Below are 23,191 nucleotides of genomic sequence, written 5' to 3' on the forward strand. Positions count from 1 at the left end.
GCTCTACACTCTCGAAGAACGTAGGGAGAGGGGAGACATGATTGAGACATTTAAGTACATTACGGGACGTGTCGAGGTGGAAGATATCTTTCTTCTCAAAGGACCCTCGACAACAAGAGGACATCCACTCAAACTCAGGGGAAGGAAGTTTCGTGGAGACACCAGGAAGTACTTCTTCACGGAAAGAGTGATTGAGCATTGGAACAAGCTTCCAGTGCAGGTGATCAAAGCCAGCAGCATCCCAGACTTCAAGAATAAATGGGATACCTATGTGGGATCCCTACGAGGGTCAAGCAAAGGAATAGGGTCACTAGGGTATAGACCTGAAAGAGCGGGTCAATAGAATGGCAGTATAATTATAATCAAGGGGGTCAGTAGACTTAAAAGGGTGGGTCAATAGTGTGGGCAGACTTGATGGGCTATAGCCCTTATCTGCCCTCATCTTTCTATATGGCAGTACAATAGGGTTTTTGGAGGTGCACATGTTTCACCATGAATGCAGTGGTTAGAGTGGCTTATGGGCCTGGGTCCTCCTCTCTATGGTCCACTAGACCACCCCCCAGACTACTTCACCTCTGTGCTGCTCTCCTAGGCTTTCCTATGCCAGGTGCTGATGTTCTGGAGGCAGGTATGTACATTTTTCTTCTGATTTTTATAGAAGTGTGTGTGGGGGGGGGGGGGGGGTCAGTGAACACTGGGGGAGTGTGTGCGGGTCTGTTCTTTGTGTCTGCAGTGGTTTATCTGGTTACTTTGGATACCTTCTGGGCATGTTAGACCTGTTTTTAGATCGCCTACGTCATTACGTATATGTTTCCTCTAAGCAGTCTTGTTAAACTTTCAGTTATACTTGCAGTACAACTAAGTCTAGGTCGGCCCACGTCCCACCCAAATCCCACCCTCACCACTCCTCCTAAAATGTCCCTTTAAGCTCTGGGCGGACAGCAGCGCTGAAAAGGCTTAAGCTGTTTTTAGATATGTCTAAAACCCGTTTCGATTATCGGCACTTGGACGACCTGTCTTTTAGATCGTCCAAGTACCGATTTAGTCGGTTTTTAGATGTATTATTTTTTTTTTTATTATGAGCCCTTTAGCCAATAGGGAGAGGAAGAGCTAATGGTTACTGTAGATGGGCAGACTGGATGGGCCATTTGGCCTTTATCTGCCATCATGTTACTATGTTTCTATAACCATAAAGTTCTATGACATCACAATGCAGGCGCAAAGAGCTTTATCCTATAGGAAGAGGAGATGCAAATATTAAGAGCTTTAGCCAATAGGGAGAGGAGGAGATAATGGATGCTGCGGATGGACAAATTGGCTGGGCCATTTGACCTTTATCTGCCATCATGTTTCTATGTTAATGTATTTTCAATGTTGACCGCTTTAATGCAACATTGTCCCTTTTCACTTTCTAATTCCCATTGTCCAATGTTCTTTTCCGAATCATCTCCTTTGTGAACATTTATTTCATTGTGTTTTGCTATTTCTAACAGCATTTGGGTGCCGTCTCAACGGATGCCGTCCCAACGTCGGACCCCCAGACATGTCCTCGAAAGGGGAAATCCGGATATCTGATAACCCTACCTTAGGGTGCTGCACCCCCCCCCCCCCAGTGCTTAACTGAATGCATGCCTAAATTCTACCCCTAAACCATGCCTACTTTGCGGTAGATGCCTTGGTGTAGACGTCTACATTGAAATGGCAAGCATCTTCTGGCTAATTCATTTTTCTAAAAATAATTTCACTGCACAACAAAGTTTTTGCTTCCTGAACACTGCTGGGTGTTTCTTATAGAATTTTGGGTGCTGATCATGAATATTACATCAAAAATTACCCATCACGTACCATTTCAGAGAAATCTTCAATTTTGTCGTGATTTTTTCTTATATTTGGATGCAAACAATTTTTTCTCCCATAAGTGTCTTATCAACAACGGTTTGTGCCGCCTGGGTATGTCCATGCATAAAATCTAGCCAGGTTGGAAGCTGTTTTATGGAAGATGACATCCTGGGCATGTCTGGGCAGGTCTGAACGAGCTTGCGCTGTCTCACCATGCTATAATGGTGGCTTCCATACACCGATCCTGCTCATTTGGTTAATATAGATAGTCCGTGTGTGTATATAGTATCAGTATAGTAAAGTATAGTAGTATAGTAGCTGTAGCAATATAACAGTAAGTAAGCTTGATGCTATAGACGTTTTGGTGTCGGGCAATATGTCTCGTCGGTGTCGTAACAGCCGCGACACATTCTGCTATATCTGTGGGGAATATACACTTACGCCTCAGAGACGTTCGATGACTGCCCTTGTAAAGAAAGCCTATCATCTGTATTTTGGCTGCAAAATAGGTGATCAAGACAAGCAATGGGCGCCTCACATTTGCTGTGCGACATGTGCTGTTAGTCTGAGAGCCTGGCTCAGAGGTACTCGAAAGACGATGCCATTTGCTGTTCCGATGATATGGCGAGAACAGAAAGACCATGTGACGGACTGTTATTTCTGTTTGACTAATGTGTCTGGTTTCTCTGCCAAAAACAAGAAGTCAATTGAATATCCTAATCTGCCTTCAGCAATGAGACCCATGCCACATGATGACAGTCTTCCAGTTCCGAAACCACCAGAGGATTGGACCTTAGACGAACCAGATGAAGAAACTGCAGTGCAGGGTTCTAACAGTGACATTGACCCGGATTTTGAACCATCCTCATCAGGCGATCCACATCTGATAACACAGTCCGAATTGAACGATTTGGTCAGAGATTTGGGTCTGTCAAAAGCAAAAGCTGAGCTGCTAGGTTCGAGACTGCAGGAATGGTGTTTGCTATCACCAGGTACGAAAATTTCTGTGTTTCGAGACCGGCATCATGATATAACCAAATTTTTTGCACAAGTCGACAGTCTCTGTTTCTGTTGTGACATTGAAGGATTGTTCTCGGTCTTTGGTTGTGATCACAACCCGGAAGAGTGGCGTCTTTTCATTGATTCGTCAATGTTAAGCCTGAAAGCTGTTCTGTTGCACAATGGCAACGTTTATCCTTCAGTACCTGTTGGCTATGCAGCACATATGAAAGAAACATATGAGAATATGGAAATGTTACTAAAGTATGTCCAGTATACCAGGTATAACTGGAATATCTGTGGAGACCTCAAAGTCGTTGCTCTGTTACTAGGACTGCAGCTTGGCTATACAAAGTACTGCTGTTTCATCTGCGAATGGGACAGCCGAGACAGAGAGTCGCACTATTCTAGAAAGAACTGGCCACTCCGTAAAAAGTTAGTTCCAGGACAGAAAAATGTAGCACATGAATCGCTTGTTGACCCGACAAAGATATTTTTGCCTCCTCTTCACATTAAACTGGGACTCATGAAGAATTTTGTGAAAGCAATGAACAAGGAAGGGGAAGGTTTTCGTTATTTAAGACAGATGTTCCCAAGAATAACTGATGCCAAGATCAAAGAGGGTATTTTTGTTGGCCCCCAGATCAGACATGTTATGAGTGACAAGCGATTTGAAGATCTGTTAGTTGGGCCGGAAAAAATTGGCTGGAAAGCCTTGAAAGACGTTGTTGACAATTTTCTGGGCAATTACAGAGCCCCAAACTACATTCAGCTGGTAGACAAACTTCTCAAAGCATACAAGAGAATGAAGTGCAATATGTCACTCAAGATTCATTTCCTCCATTCACACTTGGACTTCTTCCCCGCAAATCTCGGTGCTGTGAGTGACGAGCACGGTGAAAGGTTTCATCAAGACATAGCTACGATGGAGAAACGATACCAGGGCAATTGGAATCCGTCAATGCTTGCCGACTATTGTTGGATGCTACAACGTGATGCACCAGACACTGAATATAAAAGAAACTCGGGAGCAAAACACTTTTAATTCTGTTTCATTTAGTCGCTTGTGCGAAACGTAAACTTGACTATATATTTTATTGTCAGTAAACATAAAAATGTCTATTTCTCATAGTTCTTACGTGATGCAGTAAAACCAAAACCATATTTGAGCATACCAAGTTGGTACCTGTCATAATCACCAAAAACTTTTCAGGAATCAAGACTTAACCAAAAAATTGTTGTGCAGTGTTTTTAATTGTTTTTTTTATGGCGCTTTAAATTATCAGCGCCAATTAGAAAAATTAAGTTAGGTGTGTAGATTGGCTAGGCACACCGATCTAGGCGTCTTTAATAGAATCAGGGCCTAAGTCACTTACTTGTCCTACAGTCTGTAAGTTGTAGCAGGCTACATCTTGTTTTCTCAATAAAAGCTGATAAAGTATAGTCCCAGTGAGCCAACAGAACCCCAGACACAGGTTGAAGAAGCTCAGATAGAAAAGAGGTCGAACCTGTGGGGATATAAATAATAAAGCAGTGATCATAAAACAAATGGCAAACCTTCATTTCCCTGTGCCATTTCATTCCTGAGGTGTGCTTAAATAACATTAGCAAGTGGGAGAGTGTGGTACAGTGATTAATGCTACAGCCTCAGCATCCTGAGGTTGCGGGTTCAAACCCACGCTGCTCTTTGTGACCCTGGTCAAGTCACTTAATCCCCCCCCCATTGCCCCAGGTACATTAGATAGAGTGTGAGCCCACCAGGACAGACAGGGGAAAATACTTGAGTACATGAATAAGTTCATTGTAAACCGTTCTGAGCTCCCTTGGGAGAATGGTATAGAGAATTGAATAAATAAAGAGTGTGAAAAGTTTCAGCCTCTGATAACCAGAGCTGGTTTTGTGACATCATAATGCCTCATTCCACCAATGCCTAAGAGCCAACCTCATCAGTGATGTCACAATGGCTTCACTGTCCTATACTTGGCTCACTTTACTACATTTTGATTTCTAGAATGGCATAGTGGTTAAAGCTACAGCCTCAGCACCCTGAGGTTGTGGGTTCAAACCACGCTGCTCCTTGTGACCCTGGTCTAGTCACTTAATCCCCCCCCCCCATTGCCCCAGGTATATTAGATAGATTGTGAGCCCGCCGGGACAGACAGTGAAAACTACTTGAGTACCTGAATAAATGCATGTAAACCGTTCTGAGCTCCCCTGGGAGAATGGTAAAGAAAATTGAATGAATAAATAAAAAAAAATAAAATGGATTGATAGAAAAGAAAGTAAAAGGCTGAACTGAGAATCTACTGCTTTCAATTTGGATGGTAGACGTGAAATAATTGTTTCGAAGAGAGCTATAGTAAGTAGAGGAACATGCAAAGTGATAGATAACAAACAAAATACGAAATGCACCCAAAGGGGGACAGCGAACAGAAACGAATACGCTCCTCCTCTGGTAATCTCTAAACATTAAAGACACAGAACTAGCTTACAGCAATTGGAAAGTGTCGATGTTGGTTTTCTACTGGTTTGGCTGGATGCAGAGCCTATTTGGACTGGGGCAAATTCCTCAAAAGGCGAGGCATGGGGCCACATGTTTAGGGCGCCATGAACCTTTTCGAAGCTTGTAAGTCCTGCTCAAGAATTTGAACCACACTCGTGGTGCAAAGGTGGAACAGCTGATAGATCTCGTCCCATCTGATGTCTGAGGCCTGTCATAGCAGCTGCACTGATAGGAAAAGGGGGAAGGGAAGAGGATGACGAGAAAGAAGATCCGCAGGCACCAGCACCTAACACTGGCACGCGATTAGAGGGTTACCAGACGAAAACCAGGGGATACCAGACGTCCGGTGCCCAGACGAACTTTCCCAAAACCCGGTAGTTTCTCACATCTGGAGGGCCTCTGAGCATGTGCGGATGACATCACAAGCCTCCACGCATGCTCGGAGGCCCGCCAGATGCGACTCGGAGGTCGGGGAACAAAGACAAGGTTTTGTGAGGGCGGGACCGCGGTCAGGGGCGTAATAGGGCGGGTCTGGAGGCTTCTCCTGTCACTACTGTTAGGGCTCTGCGCATGTCTCAATCGCTCACCGAGTTGGCGGGCTTGCGTGCAAATGACTTGCAAACTTAATAGTGAACCATTCGCCGTTGGAAAATCAGCCAGAGCATCGGCCAACGGCAATGGAGTCGCTAGGGTTAGTGAATCTAGGCCGATGTCCCTAAAAGTGACTAAAGGAAGGGTTGCAAGAGTGAGGAGGCGACGTACAAAGCTGGAAACGAATGAAAGATTTGGAGAGGATGCGTCACAGAAATAAGCAGAAGATATGGGCCGAGTCAAAGGGGAATTCATAGTTCATTTGAAGAGATTTAGACAATAATCAGATTGGAGAGAGAGGGTGTGAAGGTAAAAACAGGAGAAAACATCTTTGCAGTGTCATTGGCTTAACTTTCCCCTGGTACTTTAACTGGTTAATGTTTTCCCTTCTTTACAGCATTGTAAATTAGTGTCTCTGGAAATGCCGAATCATAGGACTGTGACTAACCAAACTCCCCATGTACTCAAAACAAGACTCACTATTTATTTATAGATTGCGTTTATACTCCCTCCAAATATTTTTCTGGGTCCTTCATTGCAGCTATTTCTTTATTTTGGAATACTGTCTATTAAACGTCGAGATTTGTCAGGCACGGAGCTCTCCGTTCAATGTCATTTCCATGTGAATTAGCATCTGGCATTGCACCTCTCAGGCTATTGCAGCCTTTGATTTCTTTTTCATAATGGATTACGCGACGTTTAGTCAGAGCTTTGTTGCACATTTATAGGCACACCTTATGACGCGTTAGTGATGGCAAAAAAAAAAATCAAACTAATACTTATTAACCCACAACACGGGTTCACTGAATTTGTACGCATTGAAAAGTTCTAATACCGTGTCTCACCGCTCCTGTCCAAGCTTCACTGGCTTCCGATTATCGCCAGGGTCCACTTTAAATGCAAGGCTAGTGAAGACGAAAGCGAGGGAGTAACTAGTCTTGCACCAAAATGAATCCTCACTCTGTAGGGAAATTCTTCCAGAACTTAAACTTCTTCTTTATCGTAAATCCAGAAATCCAGACAGAACACAAGGTGATTCTTAATCTTTATTATTCTTAGACATTGCTTGCCCCAACATTATGGCCCTTAATTACATTTCTTTACATTTTACCCATAAAACTGTGTATTAGCTTCAAATAATAATCATTCATTCAAACAATAAACATAAATTATTTTTCATGCATAAATATAGCATTTCATAATACTTAATTTATCCATTTTATAGCACCAATTCAAATAACACAATAGCAAATACAAACGTCTTTCTCTCATAAATAAATACAACATTCCTTAATATTTCTCCAATAAATAAATTTCTTAATACCAAATCTATCAATCCATAATCATAGCACCAATTCAACTAAACATATAAACTGATTGCCACTCCTAATATTGTCAATAACATAAGATGTTCTTTCATAAATGCATGATGTTTAATTTATTTATCAGATATTCATATCACCTATTCAGATTAACAAATTATAATTCCCACTGTTGGTGTATCAGTACCACCAAAGCTTAACGTTCAGTAATTTTAATTAAATTATTAATTCAATAGGTGATTGAATAAGCTCATTAAAAATCCTAATTAATAAATAAAATAAATAAAAAGGGGACCCTATATCGTAATATGGGAACCCACCAAAATGCATTTATAATCAATGGACCAACCAACGTTCTCATTCAAAACCTTTCCACAATCACATAAAACTTATCAAAAACATGAATATAATATATCATAAAAGTGCAAATACAGCCTCATAATCAATTATAAACTTAACTACAAATACCTTTGACCATAAAACTCATCTGCACAAGAAACATGTACTCACAATGTTTATCAGTGCACAGTAATCCATTAAAGTTGAACCTATACTTTGAAATATTCACTATACACCACTAAACACTCATAGTGATAAAAACCTAATTAAATAATATAAGTTACCATCCATTGCCTCAACGGCGACATAGACTTGTGCTTAAACAACCCTGCTATCACAACCAACAATGTAAACCTATTTTTAAATTAGTCACCCACATTCACACACTCAAAACGGAAGTAAAAAAAGGAACAAAAGCATACAAACTAACCTTCCTTTACGTTCTCTCACTCACGGGGCAGGAGCAGCTGTAAAAGAGCTCATCTCACATTGCACTATTTATGCAAAAAATACACATGCGCTCAGCATTGCTAATCGACTTTATGGCACTGCCGTAAGTGAAACAAAAGTGGCAAACGCACGTAATTGCAGCACGTAGTTATTTACCAAGCGCATGCGTTTTTAAACGCAGCCTCCTGAAAGATCTATATTGCCCATATGTAAAAATAGAGCATGGCAATCTCTCTTACCACCCAACATTCTTCAAACATCCACAACAAAAACAATGCATTCAACTATACTGCCCATAATTCAACAAACATCCATAACGTTAGCCAGCCCACGAACAATCTTATGCTCTCCCAGCAGAACTAACATACTAAACCTGAAACAGGCATGATTTACTTACACTTGTCATTTACTTACACTTGTCATTTTAACTCCCTGTCCTTTTGTACTTGCCATTAATGTTTCTTCCATTTACTATAGCTATTGTATTTCCTCCCTCTTTACCTTGTGTGTCTTTTGTTCGTTCGTCCACAATAACTTTGCATGTATTATTGTTCGCTTTGTAGTTTTTAGAAAGTATGTATTAACTGTAATATTGTTTGTCTAAAGGAAAAATTTTTTTACTCTGTACAACGCTTTGTAGAATCGATAAAGCGTTTAATCAAATAACTAAATAAACAATAAACAATCACAAACACAAAATAGCAATGAAAATAAACTTTATATAAAAGGTTTCCAATCAATGTATCCATTCAAACCATAAGGCTCCACTGAATTTAATAGAAACGTCCATTTAGTCTCTTTCTGTAGCAAATTTCTCTTCCTATTACCTCCTCTCCTGTCAGATGTTACATGATCAATAGCCCAACACCGTAAATTTTCATACCTATGTTGATATGTAATACAGTGTTCCACTAAGGGTTCAGTCATTCTAGAGCATTTGATATTGGATTTATGTTCTAACATCCTTGTTTTAAATGCTCTAGTAGTCATCCCTACATAAAGTTTATTGCAGGGACAACAAATGACATAAACCACAAACATAGATTTACAATTCAAAAAATGAGAAATATTATACTCCTTGTTGTCACTAGGATTTTTCCAGGATTTAGTTTGAACACACATATCACAGATATTGCAAGAAAGGCATTTAAAGAAACCTTTGTGGAGACCATTGGATTTCTGCATACATCTATTTTCACCCTCTCTTAATATTTCTTTAAGATTTCTCCCTCTTGAGTATGCTATTCTCAATTTAAGATCTTGCAACGCTGGGTGAATAGTGATGATATCCCAATATTTATGTAGGGAATTGGAAATTAAACCACTCAATGTGTTATGTCTTAGTACGCATGTTATTGTATCATCTTCTATAGGTTCCCTATTGGTTTTCATTAATAGCCAATCACGATTGCAATTTTAGCTCTCTTAAATGCCTTTCTGACTATCCTGTGAGAGTAACCTCTCATGATCAATTTCTGTTCCAAAATCTTACCCTGCTTTTTAAATTTCTGCATTTGTGATGGGCTGGCCACCCAGACATGGCAATAGAGCAGTGGGGCCCTTTACAGGGCACTGCTGTGAACTTAACAAAAAGGGTGCCACATAAACATCTCACCAGAACTCCCTTATAAGTTATGGTGAGCCCCCCAAAACACATTATACCTATAGCCCTTATGGCTGCAGGTGGCACCTATATGGCAGTAGAGTAGGATTTTGGGTGGGTTCACACTTTCCACCATTAATGTAGTGTTTAGAGTGGCTTATGGGCCTTGGACCTCCTCTCTATGGTTCTCACCCCAGGCTACTTAAGACACCTCTGTGCAGTTCTACTAGGCTTTCCTATGACAAGTGGTGATGTTCTCGAGTAAGGTATGTATGGTTTTATTATGAACTTTGTGGGGTGCAACGGCGTCAGTGAACACGGGGGGGGGGAGAGAAGGGAGTGTGTGAGGGTCCTAACTTTGTCTCTGCAGTGGTTATCTGGTCACATTGGATACCTATTTGTCTTTACATCGTCTAACTCACAATATATAAGTTTCTCCTAGGCAGTCTCGTCAAACATTTGATTATCCCTGCAGGACGACTACGGGCTCCTTTTACAAAGGTGCGCTAGCGTTTTTAGCGCACGCACCGGATTAGCGTGCGCTACCTGAAAAACTACCGCCTGCTCAAGAGGAGGCGGTAGCGGCTAGCGCGCGCGCTATTCCGCTCGTTAAGGCCCTAACGCACCTTTGTAAAAGGAGCCCTAAGTCTAGGTCGGCTCACATCCCGCCCTAACCACTCCTCCAAAACGCCCCTTTCAGCTCTGGGCGCACAGCGAAATTCAGAGGCCTAAAATGTCCCTGGATAGGTCCAAAAAGCCATTTCAATTATCGGCACTTGAACGACCTGTATTTTGGATCATCCAAGTGCTGACTTGGGTGTTTTTTTTTTAACATATTTAAGTTTCGATTATGAGCCCCTTAGTCTAACGAATTCCCAATTTTTTCATAGGAAAAATAGGGTTTTGTCAAACTCTGTAAAATACTCATTGATGACGTAATGGACTGTGGCACCATCTCATGGAAATTTTCCAAACTTTTCAAACCGCCCTCGTATTGCCTGCATCGATACAGAATAGCAGCTTTGTTTGCCCGACTTGGGCACCAGCATTCACACCTGGTTTCATCAGGCATAAGTCTGGCACCCAAAGGTAGGGTATGGGAATTGGTGTTAAGCTCAATTTTATAAAGGGCACGCCGCCTTTACAGAGTTGCCCTTAGCGCCAACCTTGTCTAGCACCCATTTCTGACTTACCGAATTTCCTCCTCAGTGCGCAAAGTTGCACGTGCAAGTTATTGACTCGTGTACTTAAGCAACCAATAAAGGCCAAATTCCCCAAACGGCACCTACATTGGTGATCGCTTACAAAAGCGGCGCTGATCGCATGCCTATCAAGCAAGGGTGCCATTTGGAAAATCACGGCTATGTGAAAGGGAGGCACCAGAAATGTAGGCCAGGGTTTTAAAGAATTTCACGCCTAACAGCATTAACCATGCCTACAGTGCTTCTGGGCACCTCCTTAGTCGGAACAACAGCATTGTTTTTAAGGCTCCTGTGGGCGCCTCCGTTTTTTAAATGGTGTATCAGTTGATTTTTAATTGGCGCAGTCAATTACTGCACTGATTGAACCAATTACCACGATTAGATTAAGAACATAAGAACATAAGAATTTGCCTCCGCTGGGTCAGACCAGAGGTCAATCCCGTCCAGCGGTCCGCTCCCACGGCGGCCCCTCAGGCCTATCACCTGTGTAGTGGTCCCTGACTATTCCTATAACCTAGCTCAACTCCTATCTGTACTCCTCAATCCCCTTATCCTCTAGGAACCTATCCAAACCTTCTTTGAAGCCCTGTAACGTGCTTTGGCCTATCACGGCCTCCGGAAGCGCGTTCCATGTGTCCACCACCCTCTGGGTAAAAAAGAACTTCCTAGCGTTTGTTCTAAACCTGCCCCCTTTTAATTTCTCCGAGTGCCCCCTTGTACTTGTGGTTCCCCACATTGTGAAGAATCTGTCCCTGTCTACCCTTTCTATGCCCTTCAGGATTTTGAAGGTTTCTATCATGTCTCCTCTAAGTCTCCTCTTTTCCAGGGAGAAAAGCCCCAGCTTTTTCAATCTATCAGCATATGAGAAGTTTTCCATACCCTTTATCAGTTTAGTCGCTCTTCTCTGGACTCCCTCAAGTACTGCCATGTCCTTCTTGAGGTATGGCGACCAGTACTGGACACAGTACTCCAGATGCGGGCCCACCATTGCACGATACAGTGGCAGGATGACTTCCTTCGTCCTGGCAGTGATACCCTTCTTAATGATACCCAACATTCGGTTTGCTTTCCTTGAGGCCGTCGCGCATTGTGCTGACGCCTTCATTGTTGTGTCTACCATCATCCCCAGGTCTCTTTCAAGGTTACTTACCCCTAGCAGCGATCCCCCCATTTTGTAGCTGAACATCGGGTTCTTTTTCCCTACATGCATGACCTTGCATTTCTCTATGTCAAATCTCATTTGCCACTTTTTTGCCCACTCTTCCAGTATCGTTAGGTCCCTTTGCAGGAAGAGTGGGCAAAAAAGTGGCAAATGAGCTTTAACATTAGGTGGCGGTAGGGGGTCTATCGCCATCTAACTTGCGGTGCCGTTTAGATAATTTCGGCCTTTGTACCTGAATTGGTGGTCAAATTAATTTATGGTCTACAGAAATATGATCATGCGACTCCTTTCTACCGTGAGTTGCATTGGCTTCCAGCGGAGGCGCGTGTTTTGTTTAAACTGGGTTGTCTTTGTTACAAAGTTGTGTATGGTATTGCTCCAAACTATATGACGATAGATTTCTCATAGCATTCCATAAACATAGGAGAGAATCACATGCATTGTTTCGTTTTCCGTCTGCTCAAGGTTGAAAGAGCAAGAAATCCTTGGAACATACACTAGCATTTCAGGCTGTTTTCTATGACAGGGAATTTAGGCCGCTGTTGCGTACTTACAAGCACTTTAGAACTCAATTGAAAACTCATCTTTTTTCAAAATATTTCGCGAACCAATTTAAATCATCCTTAGGTTATGTTATTTTTAATCTTTTGTTCACCGTATTGAACTTACGGTTATGCGGTTTACAAGTACAACGTTATGTTAATTAGTATCGATTAATGCCAATTAACACCAATTTAGCTACTAATTGGTTGTTAATGTCACGACCAGCAAGTGACTTCAGAGCGAGAGCTGAGACCAGTGTGAGCAGCAGGTTTGGCAAATGCCGCTCACGTCAGTAAAGAACCAAACAGGTATGGGAGGCAGAGTGGAGGAGAGGTGCCAGCAATATTCCAGCATCTCAAAAAAATAGCAGTGAGAGCAACATTCCAGAGCTGAGATTATGATGTCATAATGCCTCATTCCACAGTGCCTCAGAGCCAACCTCATCAGTGATGTTACAACGGCTCGATAGTCTTATACGTGGCTCACGTAAGAACATAAGAATAGCAATACTGGGTCAGACCAATGGTCCATCAAGCCCAATATCCTGGTCTCACAGTGGTCAATCCAGATCCCTACTACCTGGCCAAAACCCAAGTAGTAACATTCCATGCTACCGATCCAGAGCAAGCAGTGGCTTCCCCCATGTCTTTCACAATAACAGACTATGGACTTTTCCTCCAGGAACTTTTCCAAACCTTTCTTAAACCATCCACACTATCTGCTCTAACCTGCGCCTTTGTCAGTGGCTGACTTAAAAGCAGCCGCCGTTCACATGTCAATCACACAATGGTGCCATTTAGAGAATCGCGCCTCTGGCAAAGATAGGCACCGGAAATGTAGGCCAGGCTTTTCAAGGCCTACATTTCCAGCACCTTCCCTTAACATGAATCACGCTTATGTAGGCGCTTTATGGTGCCTAATGCCACTTCTAGTGTTAGCCACGCCCAGTGTTTATGTTTATTAAAATCTTTATATACCGCATATACAGCCAAAAAGGATCAAAGTAGTTTACAATATAACTTAATCAAATATATGAAAAGAACTCCATTTAAATAGAAAAGAAAAAAAGAGCAACATTTCTAATACATAATATCCTATAACTTCCAAATTAACATAATGAAATTAAAAATAATTGATTAATACAAATTTAAAAAATATATACATAAAAATGTAAAATGCTGACTGCAGTCCCAAATTCATCTCATCAATTTAAAAAGGCCATTTGAAAAAAAATATGCCTTTTGATGTGTTTTGAAATTTTGAAATGATTCTTCCTTTCTCAATTCCACAGGCAAACTGTTCTATAATATTGGGACTAAATTAAAAAATGCACAATTTCTAGTCGAGACAAGGTGAGCCTTTGAAATACCTTATTGCCCCATATATAGGCCGCGGCCTATACATGGGTTTTACAAACCCGTGTATGGGGTGCAGCCTAGTTATATAGGGCAGCCTATATAAAAATTTTAAGTCATCCCCCCCAGTACCTTTTCAGGAGCCCCCTGGACAGCGCGTCCCACGAGAGCTGATGTTGGCCATTCAGCGGGCAGTGCGGGAGAAGGCCGGATGCCGAAGAGATCGTGGCTGCCCTGCACTGCCAGAAATTCGCCATCCGCTGTCCAGGGGGCTCCTGAAAAGGTATCGGGGGTGAGGGGGATGATTGACAAAGTCAGGGGAGATACCAGAAGATAAGCCGCAGCTAATACCTTGGGGCGGCTTATCTTCCGGTTTTTAAACATAGGCCGTCCTTTTCTGCGGCCTATACATGGGTGCGGCCTATGCAGAGGGGCAGCCTATATGCAGGGAAATATTGTATGGGGGGAACAGCTACTCTGTTATCATTCAAAGAACTTAATAAGCGCCTAGGCACATAAAACAATACCAGGTTAGAAAGATATAACAGTTGTAACTCACGTAGTAAGGGGAGGGTGTGTGCAGCTATCCCTCCTCCTCCCTCTGTTTCTTCCCACTCCTCCCCTCGCCACATGCATGCCCCCTTCCGTTCCCCCGTTCACCGCCACGAGCAACAACTTCAACATGCTCCTAGTGACCATGTCAGCTCTCCTGCTGACATCACTTCCGGATGCCGCACATAGGAAGTGATGTCAGAGGGAGAACGCCGGAGTCGCATGAAGCACATTGAAGTTGTTACTCGCGGCAGTTAGCAACTATAGGTGTGGGGGGAAGGAAGGGGGTGCGCGCGTGGCGGGAGGTGAGCTGGCGGCAGAGTCAAGGGTGGGGGAGGGCACCTCTCACCCTCACCACGCCACTGCTCATGCCTATAGCGGTGTTAGGCACCGAAAGGCGCTTTGAATTTATACTTAAGTTGAGTTTCAAATGGCATTTCCCTCTTAACTTCATCTTAAGGCATATGGGAAACAGACTTAAAGATCTCAAGGCAGGAGAGAGGAGATATGATAGAGACGTTTAAATACCTACGTAATGTAGTATTTTTCACTCCATAAGACGCACCTCACCATAAGAAGCACCCCAGATTTAGAGAAGGAAAACAAGAAAAAAAAAACCCATTCTGAACCAAATTATATACTAATAAATACCCGACACCTTTAAATTCCATCCCAGCCCCCCAATCAATCATCATTTTTACATACCCCCAGCACCTTTAAATTCCATCCCAGCCCCCTCAATCAATCATCACTTTTATATACCCCCCAGCACATTTAAATTCAATACCAGCCCCTCAGCACCTTTAAATTCCAACCCAGCCTCCTCCCCCCACCTCCTGGCAGTACCTTTAAATGTTGGAGATCGGTAGACAGCTGCCTGCTGCTTGTTGGGGCCCACGGCGCACAAGCGCACTAATGCCTGGGCTCAGACACTTCTCTAATTGGGCCAGTCACTGGTGCTTCGCAGGGCTGCTGCCTGCTGATTACCGGCAAGTCAGGGCCAGCGGCGCAAAAGCACGCTGCTGCGTGTACAGGCGCCACTTCTGAATGGCTCCACTGAATTTAATAGAAACGTCCATTTAGTCTCTTTCTGTAGCAAATTTCTCTTCCTATTACCTCCTCTCCTGTCAGATGTTACATGATCAATAGCCCAACACCGTAAATTTTCAAACCTATGTTGATATGTAATACAGTGTTCCACTAAGGGTTCAGTCATTCTAGAGCATTTGATATTGGATTTATGTTCTAACATCCTTGTTTTAAATGCTCTAGTAGTCATCCCTACATAAAGTTTATTGCAGGGACAACAAATGACATAAACCACAAACATAGATTTACAATTCAAAAAATGAGAAATATTATACTCCTTGTTGTCACTAGGATTTTTCCAGGATTTAGTTTGAACACACATATCACAGATATTGCAAGAAAGGCATTTAAAGAAACCTTTGTGGAGACCATTGGATTTCTGCATACATCTATTTTCACCCTCTCTTAATATTTCTTTAAGATTTCTCCCTCTTGAGTATGCTATTCTCAATTTAAGATCTTGCAACGCTGGGTGAATAGTGATGATATCCCAATATTTATGTAGGGAATTGGAAATTAAACCACTCAATGTGTTATGTCTTAGTACGCATGTTATTGTATCATCTTCTATAGGTTCCCTATTGGTTTTCATTAATAGCCAATCACGATTGCAATTTTAGCTCTCTTAAATGCCTTTCTGACTATCCTGTGAGAGTAACCTCTCATGATCAATTTCTGTTCCAAAATCTTACCCTGCTTTTTAAATTTCTGCATTTGTGATGGGCTGGCCACCCAGACATGGCAATAGAGCAGTGGGGCCCTTTACAGGGCACTGCTGTGAACTTAACAAAAAGGGTGCCACATAAACATCTCACCAGAACTCCCTTATAAGTTATGGTGAGCCCCCCAAAACACATTATACCTATAGCCCTTATGGCTGCAGGTGGCACCTATATGGCAGTAGAGTAGGATTTTGGGTGGGTTCACACTTTCCACCATTAATGTAGTGTTTAGAGTGGCTTATGGGCCTTGGACCTCCTCTCTATGGTTCTCACCCCAGGCTACTTAAGACACCTCTGTGCAGTTCTACTAGGCTTTCCTATGACAAGTGGTGATGTTCTCGAGTAAGGTATGTATGGTTTTATTATGAACTTTGTGGGGTGCAACGGCGTCAGTGAACACGGGGGGGGGGGAGAGAAGGGAGTGTGTGAGGGTCCTAACTTTGTCTCTGCAGTGGTTATCTGGTCACATTGGATACCTATTTGTCTTTACATCGTCTAACTCACAATATATAAGTTTCTCCTAGGCAGTCTCGTCAAACATTTGATTATCCCTGCAGGACGACTACGGGCTCCTTTTACAAAGGTGCGCTAGCGTTTTTAGCGCACGCACCGGATTAGCGTGCGCTACCTGAAAAACTACCGCCTGCTCAAGAGGAGGCGGTAGCGGCTAGCGCGCGCGCTATTCCGCTCGTTAAGGCCCTAACGCACCTTTGTAAAAGGAGCCCTAAGTCTAGGTCGGCTCACATCCCGCCCTAACCACTCCTCCAAAACGCCCCTTTCAGCTCTGGGCGCACAGCGAAATTCAGAGGCCTAAAATGTCCCTGGATAGGTCCAAAAAGCCATTTCAATTATCGGCACTTGAACGACCTGTATTTTGGATCATCCAAGTGCTGACTTGGGTGTTTTTTTTTTAACATATTTAAGTTTCGATTATGAGCCCCTTAGTCTAACGAATTCCCAATTTTTTCATAGGAAAAATAGGGTTTTGTCAAACTCTGTAAAATACTCATTGATGACGTAATGGACTGTGGCACCATCTCATGGAAATTTTCCAAACTTTTCAAACCGCCCTCGTATTGCCTGCATCGATACAGAATAGCAGCTTTGTTTGCCCGACTTGGGCACCAGCATTCACACCTGGTTTCATCAGGCATAAGTCTGGCACCCAAAGGTAGGGTATGGGAATTGGTGTTAAGCTCAATTTTATAAAGGGCACGCCGCCTTTACAGAGTTGCCCTTAGCGCCAACCTTGTCTAGCACCCATTTCTGACTTACCGAATTTCCTCCTCAGTGCGCAAAGTTGCACGTGCAAGTTATTGACTCGTGTACTTAAGCAACCAATAAAGGCCAAATTCCCCAAACGGCACCTACATTGGTGATCGCTTACAAAAGCGGCGCTGATCGCATGCCTATCAAGCAAGGGTGCCATTTGGAAAATCACGGCTATGTGAAAGGGAGGCACCAGAAATGTAGGCCAGGGTTTTAAAGAATTTCACGCCTAACAGCATTAACCATGCCTACAGTGCTTCTGGGCACCTCCTTAGTCGGAACAACAGCATTGTTTTTAAGGCTCCTGTGGGCGCCTCCGTTTTTTAAATGGTGTATCAGTTGATTTTTAATTGGCGCAGTCAATTACTGCACTGATTGAACCAATTACCACGATTAGATTAAGAACATAAGAACATAAGAATTTGCCTCCGCTGGGTCAGACCAGAGGTCAATCCCGTCCAGCGGTCCGCTCCCACGGCGGCCCCTCAGGCCTATCACCTGTGTAGTGGTCCCTGACTATTCCTATAACCTAGCTCAACTCCTATCTGTACTCCTCAATCCCCTTATCCTCTAGGAACCTATCCAAACCTTCTTTGAAGCCCTGTAACGTGCTTTGGCCTATCACGGCCTCCGGAAGCGCGTTCCATGTGTCCACCACCCTCTGGGTAAAAAAGAACTTCCTAGCGTTTGTTCTAAACCTGCCCCCTTTTAATTTCTCCGAGTGCCCCCTTGTACTTGTGGTTCCCCACATTGTGAAGAATCTGTCCCTGTCTACCCTTTCTATGCCCTTCAGGATTTTGAAGGTTTCTATCATGTCTCCTCTAAGTCTCCTCTTTTCCAGGGAGAAAAGCCCCAGCTTTTTCAATCTATCAGCATATGAGAAGTTTTCCATACCCTTTATCAGTTTAGTCGCTCTTCTCTGGACTCCCTCAAGTACTGCCATGTCCTTCTTGAGGTATGGCGACCAGTACTGGACACAGTACTCCAGATGCGGGCCCACCATTGCACGATACAGTGGCAGGATGACTTCCTTCGTCCTGGCAGTGATACCCTTCTTAATGATACCCAACATTCGGTTTGCTTTCCTTGAGGCCGTCGCGCATTGTGCTGACGCCTTCATTGTTGTGTCTACCATCATCCCCAGGTCTCTTTCAAGGTTACTTACCCCTAGCAGCGATCCCCCCATTTTGTAGCTGAACATCGGGTTCTTTTTCCCTACATGCATGACCTTGCATTTCTCTATGTCAAATCTCATTTGCCACTTTTTGCCCACTCTTCCAGTATCGTTAGGTCCCTTTGCAGGAAGAGTGGGCAAAAAAGTGGCAAATGAGCTTTAACATTAGGTGGCGGTAGGGGGTCTATCGCCATCTAACTTGCGGTGCCGTTTAGATAATTTCGGCCTTTGTACCTGAATTGGTGGTCAAATTAATTTATGGTCTACAGAAATATGATCATGCGACTCCTTTCTACCGTGAGTTGCATTGGCTTCCAGCGGAGGCGCGTGTTTTGTTTAAACTGGGTTGTCTTTGTTACAAAGTTGTGTATGGTATTGCTCCAAACTATATGACGATAGATTTCTCATAGCATTCCATAAACATAGGAGAGAATCACATGCATTGTTTCGTTTTCCGTCTGCTCAAGGTTGAAAGAGCAAGAAATCCTTGGAACATACACTAGCATTTCAGGCTGTTTTCTATGACAGGGAATTTAGGCCGCTGTTGCGTACTTACAAGCACTTTAGAACTCAATTGAAAACTCATCTTTTTTCAAAATATTTCGCGAACCAATTTAAATCATCCTTAGGTTATGTTATTTTTAATCTTTTGTTCACCGTATTGAACTTACGGTTATGCGGTTTACAAGTACAACGTTATGTTAATTAGTATCGATTAATGCCAATTAACACCAATTTAGCTACTAATTGGTTGTTAATGTCACGACCAGCAAGTGACTTCAGAGCGAGAGCTGAGACCAGTGTGAGCAGCAGGTTTGGCAAATGCCGCTCACGTCAGTAAAGAACCAAACAGGTATGGGAGGCAGAGTGGAGGAGAGGTGCCAGCACCCCTACCAAGACAGTGCCCAAGGCAGTCCGCCCTTTGCCCCCCTCCCGTACTATGGGAGTGTGTGGTGCAGTGGTTAGAGCTACAGCCTCGGCACCCTGCGGTTGTGGGTTCAAATCTCGCACTGTTCCTTGTGACCCTGGGCAAGTCACTTTGGGCTAGATTCACTAACCTTGCGATCCATGGGCAATTGGAGGCAGGCCGATTCACCAACCATCTTCGTGCAAATGGGGGTGATTGGAGGCACACCCCCATCCGACGACATGGATCGCTGGGTAGCGATCCCGACGCATGTGCAGACCATCTGTAGATGGTCTGCGCATGCTTAAAGAATAGTGACTTCTTTTTATAGCGAGCCTGTGGTATTAACCCGCTTTAAACCCACGGGCTTGCACTGCAGGAGAAGGCCTGGGCAGAAGCAGGGCAGGCGAGTCGGGCTTGAACAGGGCAGGAGAGTCGGGGCTGAGCAGGGCAAGAGAGTCAGGGCAGCAGAGATCAGTCTGGGCAGCAGAGAGCAGGGGGAAGTTTGGATTTCAGGGCTGCAGGGCGAGAGTAGGGTGGAGATTTGGGGCAGAGAGCAGGGTGGCAAGGCAGGAGAAGTCGGGTCTGAAAGGCAGGAGAAGTCGGCAGAGAGCAGGAAAGGTCATGAGCGACTGGTCCCCACCAATCGCTTCTTTTTTGATTGGCCAGCCCATTCGGTGTTGCTAAAAAAAGTTTACTGACATCACGTCCTTCCCGCTTACCCTCATTTGCATGCTTGGATCGGAATCGGATCGGCCGCGAGGTTAGTGAATCGGGTCAGGGTCGCAAAGGGGTCACAAACCGATCGATACGTGATCGGTTTGCTTAGTGAATCTAGCTTTATATCCCCAGGTACATTAGATAGAGTGGGAGCCCACCGGGACAGTTAGGGGAAAATGCTTGTGTACCTGAATAATCTGTAGTCCACATAGAATTGTAGAATATGCAGAATATCAACTATAAGAATAAAAATAAATAAATAATAGAATTATATAAGAACACTATGCCACTGGGCAGTATACTAAATTTGATAAATCTGTAAATCAGCCTTTGAGCTAAGTGCATAACTTAGGACTTATTCTAGAATTCTATAACAGTAATAATGGATATAGAATTCATGCTTAGCATGCATTATACGGGCATCTAACTTTAGGCGAATTTAAAGAAATACCCCCAGTGGTATAGTAAGGGGTGGGGGCAGGGGGCGGTTCTCCTCTCCACCCCCACTAAGCTTTCCCCGCCCCTTACTAGCACCCACGAGCCTCCTCCCTTCCCACGTACCTCGTCAACATTCCTGGCGCGAGCAGCAACCCCCGAACGGCTGCTCGCCCCAGCATCGGCTCTTCCTCTGACTTCATTTAATTGGACCCGTGCCTAGGAAGCGACGTCGGAGGAAGAGCCAGCACTGGTGCAAGAAGCAGGTTGAGGACGCTGTTCGTGCTGGGAACATCAAAGAGGTAGGGGGGAAGGGCAGGGGCGTGTGTTCGCGGCAGGAGGGGGCGGGAAAAGAGCGGATGGGGGTGGGGGCAGAGAAGAGGGCAAGGGAGGGGTCTCACCCTCGCTACGCCACTGAATACCCCCTATCTCCCAGATTCTATATATAGTGCCTAGACCTGGGTTTGCTCCCGAGATGTGTGCATAACTTAACTGGCCAATGATTTGTTAACCATCAATAATTGGATGCTAGAAACCAATCATTGACATTAACTGGCACAGATTAGGATTTGTGCACACATCTGGCTGTGCAATATTCTATAACTCTGGATGCCTAAATCCCTTAGCGTGTAACCCAAAAGGGGCGTGGCCACGGACGTTTCAAGGGCATTTGAAAAAGTTACACACAGTGGCGTATTCGGTGCCATCAACATAGGCACCAGGATTTACACCCTTTATAGTACATCGCTAAGTGACGATCTTTTCCTGCGCCCATTTCTGAGCGCCATCTATAGAATTCCCCCCCCCCCCACCCCAGGTGATTATGCCCTTAAGAATCTTTCATGAAAGATTCTTGAATGCATGGTCAACTAGGGGGCATTAAGGTGCAGGAGGTGAATATTTTTCAAATGAAGGAAAACTCCGGAAGGAGAGGGCATAGGATGAAGTTATAGGCGATAGGCTCAGGAGTAACGTAAGAAAATACTTCTTTACGGAAAAGGTAGTAGATGCATGGAATTGTCTCCCAGTGGAGGTGGTGGAGATGAAGACTCTTATCTGAAGTCAAGGAAGTGTGGGACAGGCATGTGGGATCTCTTAGGGAGAGGAGGAGGTGGTAGCGGATGTTTTGGATGGGCAATTCAGCCTTTATCTGCTGTCATGTTTCTATGTTTCTAACAGTGGAAGGACATTTGCAGTTGATAAATCTTGGGGGGGAAATGAAGAGTCCTTACCTCTGGAGATCGTAGTGAATTGTGTAACACTGCATAAACCATAATGGAACTGGAACCTATAATACTGAAAGAAGCATAAAACAGTGTGTTTGTCATGTTAGTCCATTGTCTATTACCTGAGAGAAGGATATAGCTGTGAAGAACATAAGAACATAAGAACAGCCTTACTGGGTCAGACCAATGGTCTATGTAGCCCAGTAGCCTGTCCTCATGGTCACTAGTAGCTGTCAAACCCCCCAAAAGTAGCAACATTCTATGCTACCGATCCAGGGCAAGCAGTGGCTTCCCCCTTGTCTCAATAACAGACTATGGACTTTTCCTCCAGGAAATTGTCTAAACGTTTCTTAAAACCAGCTGCTTTAACCGCTCTTACTACAATCTCTGAAAACATATTCCAGAGCTTAACTATTCCCTGAGTGAAAAACTATTTCCGCCTATTGGCTTTAAAAAATATTTCCCTGTATCTTCATCGAGTGTCCTCTAGTCTTTGTATTTTTTGACGGAGTGAAAAATTGATCCACTTGTACCCGTTCTACTCCACTCAGGATTTTATAGACTTCAGTCTTATCTCCCCCTCAGCTATCTTTTTCCAAGCTGAAGAGCCCTAACTGTTTTAGTCTTTCTTCATACGAGAGGAGCTCTATCCCCTTTATCATCTTGACATTTCTTACTTATCTGACTTTGGGGGACAGTTGGTAATAGTAAGGGGCGACTTCATCAAGACGTGCTAACTGCATTAGAGCACAGTAATGTGAGTAGCGCCTGTTGATGAATTCCCCTCTCTAAGGGCTAGATTTACTAAACCCTGTCCAATTCATGGCCGAGTCTTTCCCAGGAGACCTATTCACCAAGCCTCCTCATGCAAATGATTGTGATCGGAGGCTAGCCCCACAGCGACTGCACGGATCGCAGCAGAGAGATCCCGATGCATGTGCAGACCATTTTCTTTGCCTGTAGATGGTCTGCGCATGTGCTTGCTGTCCGTCAACAAAATTTTGCTTTTTTATTTTTTGACTTTGGACTTTTATTTTTTGACATTTTTTACTTGCAAACCCATGGTTTTAACCCGAGGGGTTTAAAGCGAGGCTGCACTGTGGTGTGCTCAGGAACAGAACAGTGCAGCCCCACTTTAAACTCGCGGGTTAAAACTACGGGCTTGCACTGCAGGGAAGGGCGGCAGAGC

General features: G+C 43.8%; 1 protein-coding gene across 6 annotated transcripts in view; it reads right to left on the reverse strand.

Moving 5' to 3' along the window:
- Positions 1-23,191, reverse strand: part of TMEM116 (transmembrane protein 116) — a 104,738-nt gene that overhangs the window by 49,685 nt on the left and 31,862 nt on the right. For 3 of the 6 annotated variants that reach the window (XM_033956839.1, XM_033956840.1, XM_033956846.1), the window contains exons 3-4: positions 22,009-22,072; positions 4,215-4,346 (exon numbers count right to left, since the gene is read on the reverse strand). In XM_033956839.1, the coding sequence (XP_033812730.1) occupies positions 4,215-4,346; positions 22,009-22,072 (196 nt within the window). The remainder of the gene's footprint in view (positions 1-4,214; positions 4,347-22,008; positions 22,073-23,191) is intronic. The other 3 variants (XM_033956842.1, XM_033956843.1, XM_033956841.1) reach the window with 2 other exon arrangements.

This window comes from Geotrypetes seraphini, chromosome 8, assembly GCF_902459505.1.
Source record: "Geotrypetes seraphini chromosome 8, aGeoSer1.1, whole genome shotgun sequence".
Taxonomy (NCBI): domain Eukaryota; kingdom Metazoa; phylum Chordata; class Amphibia; order Gymnophiona; family Dermophiidae; genus Geotrypetes; species Geotrypetes seraphini.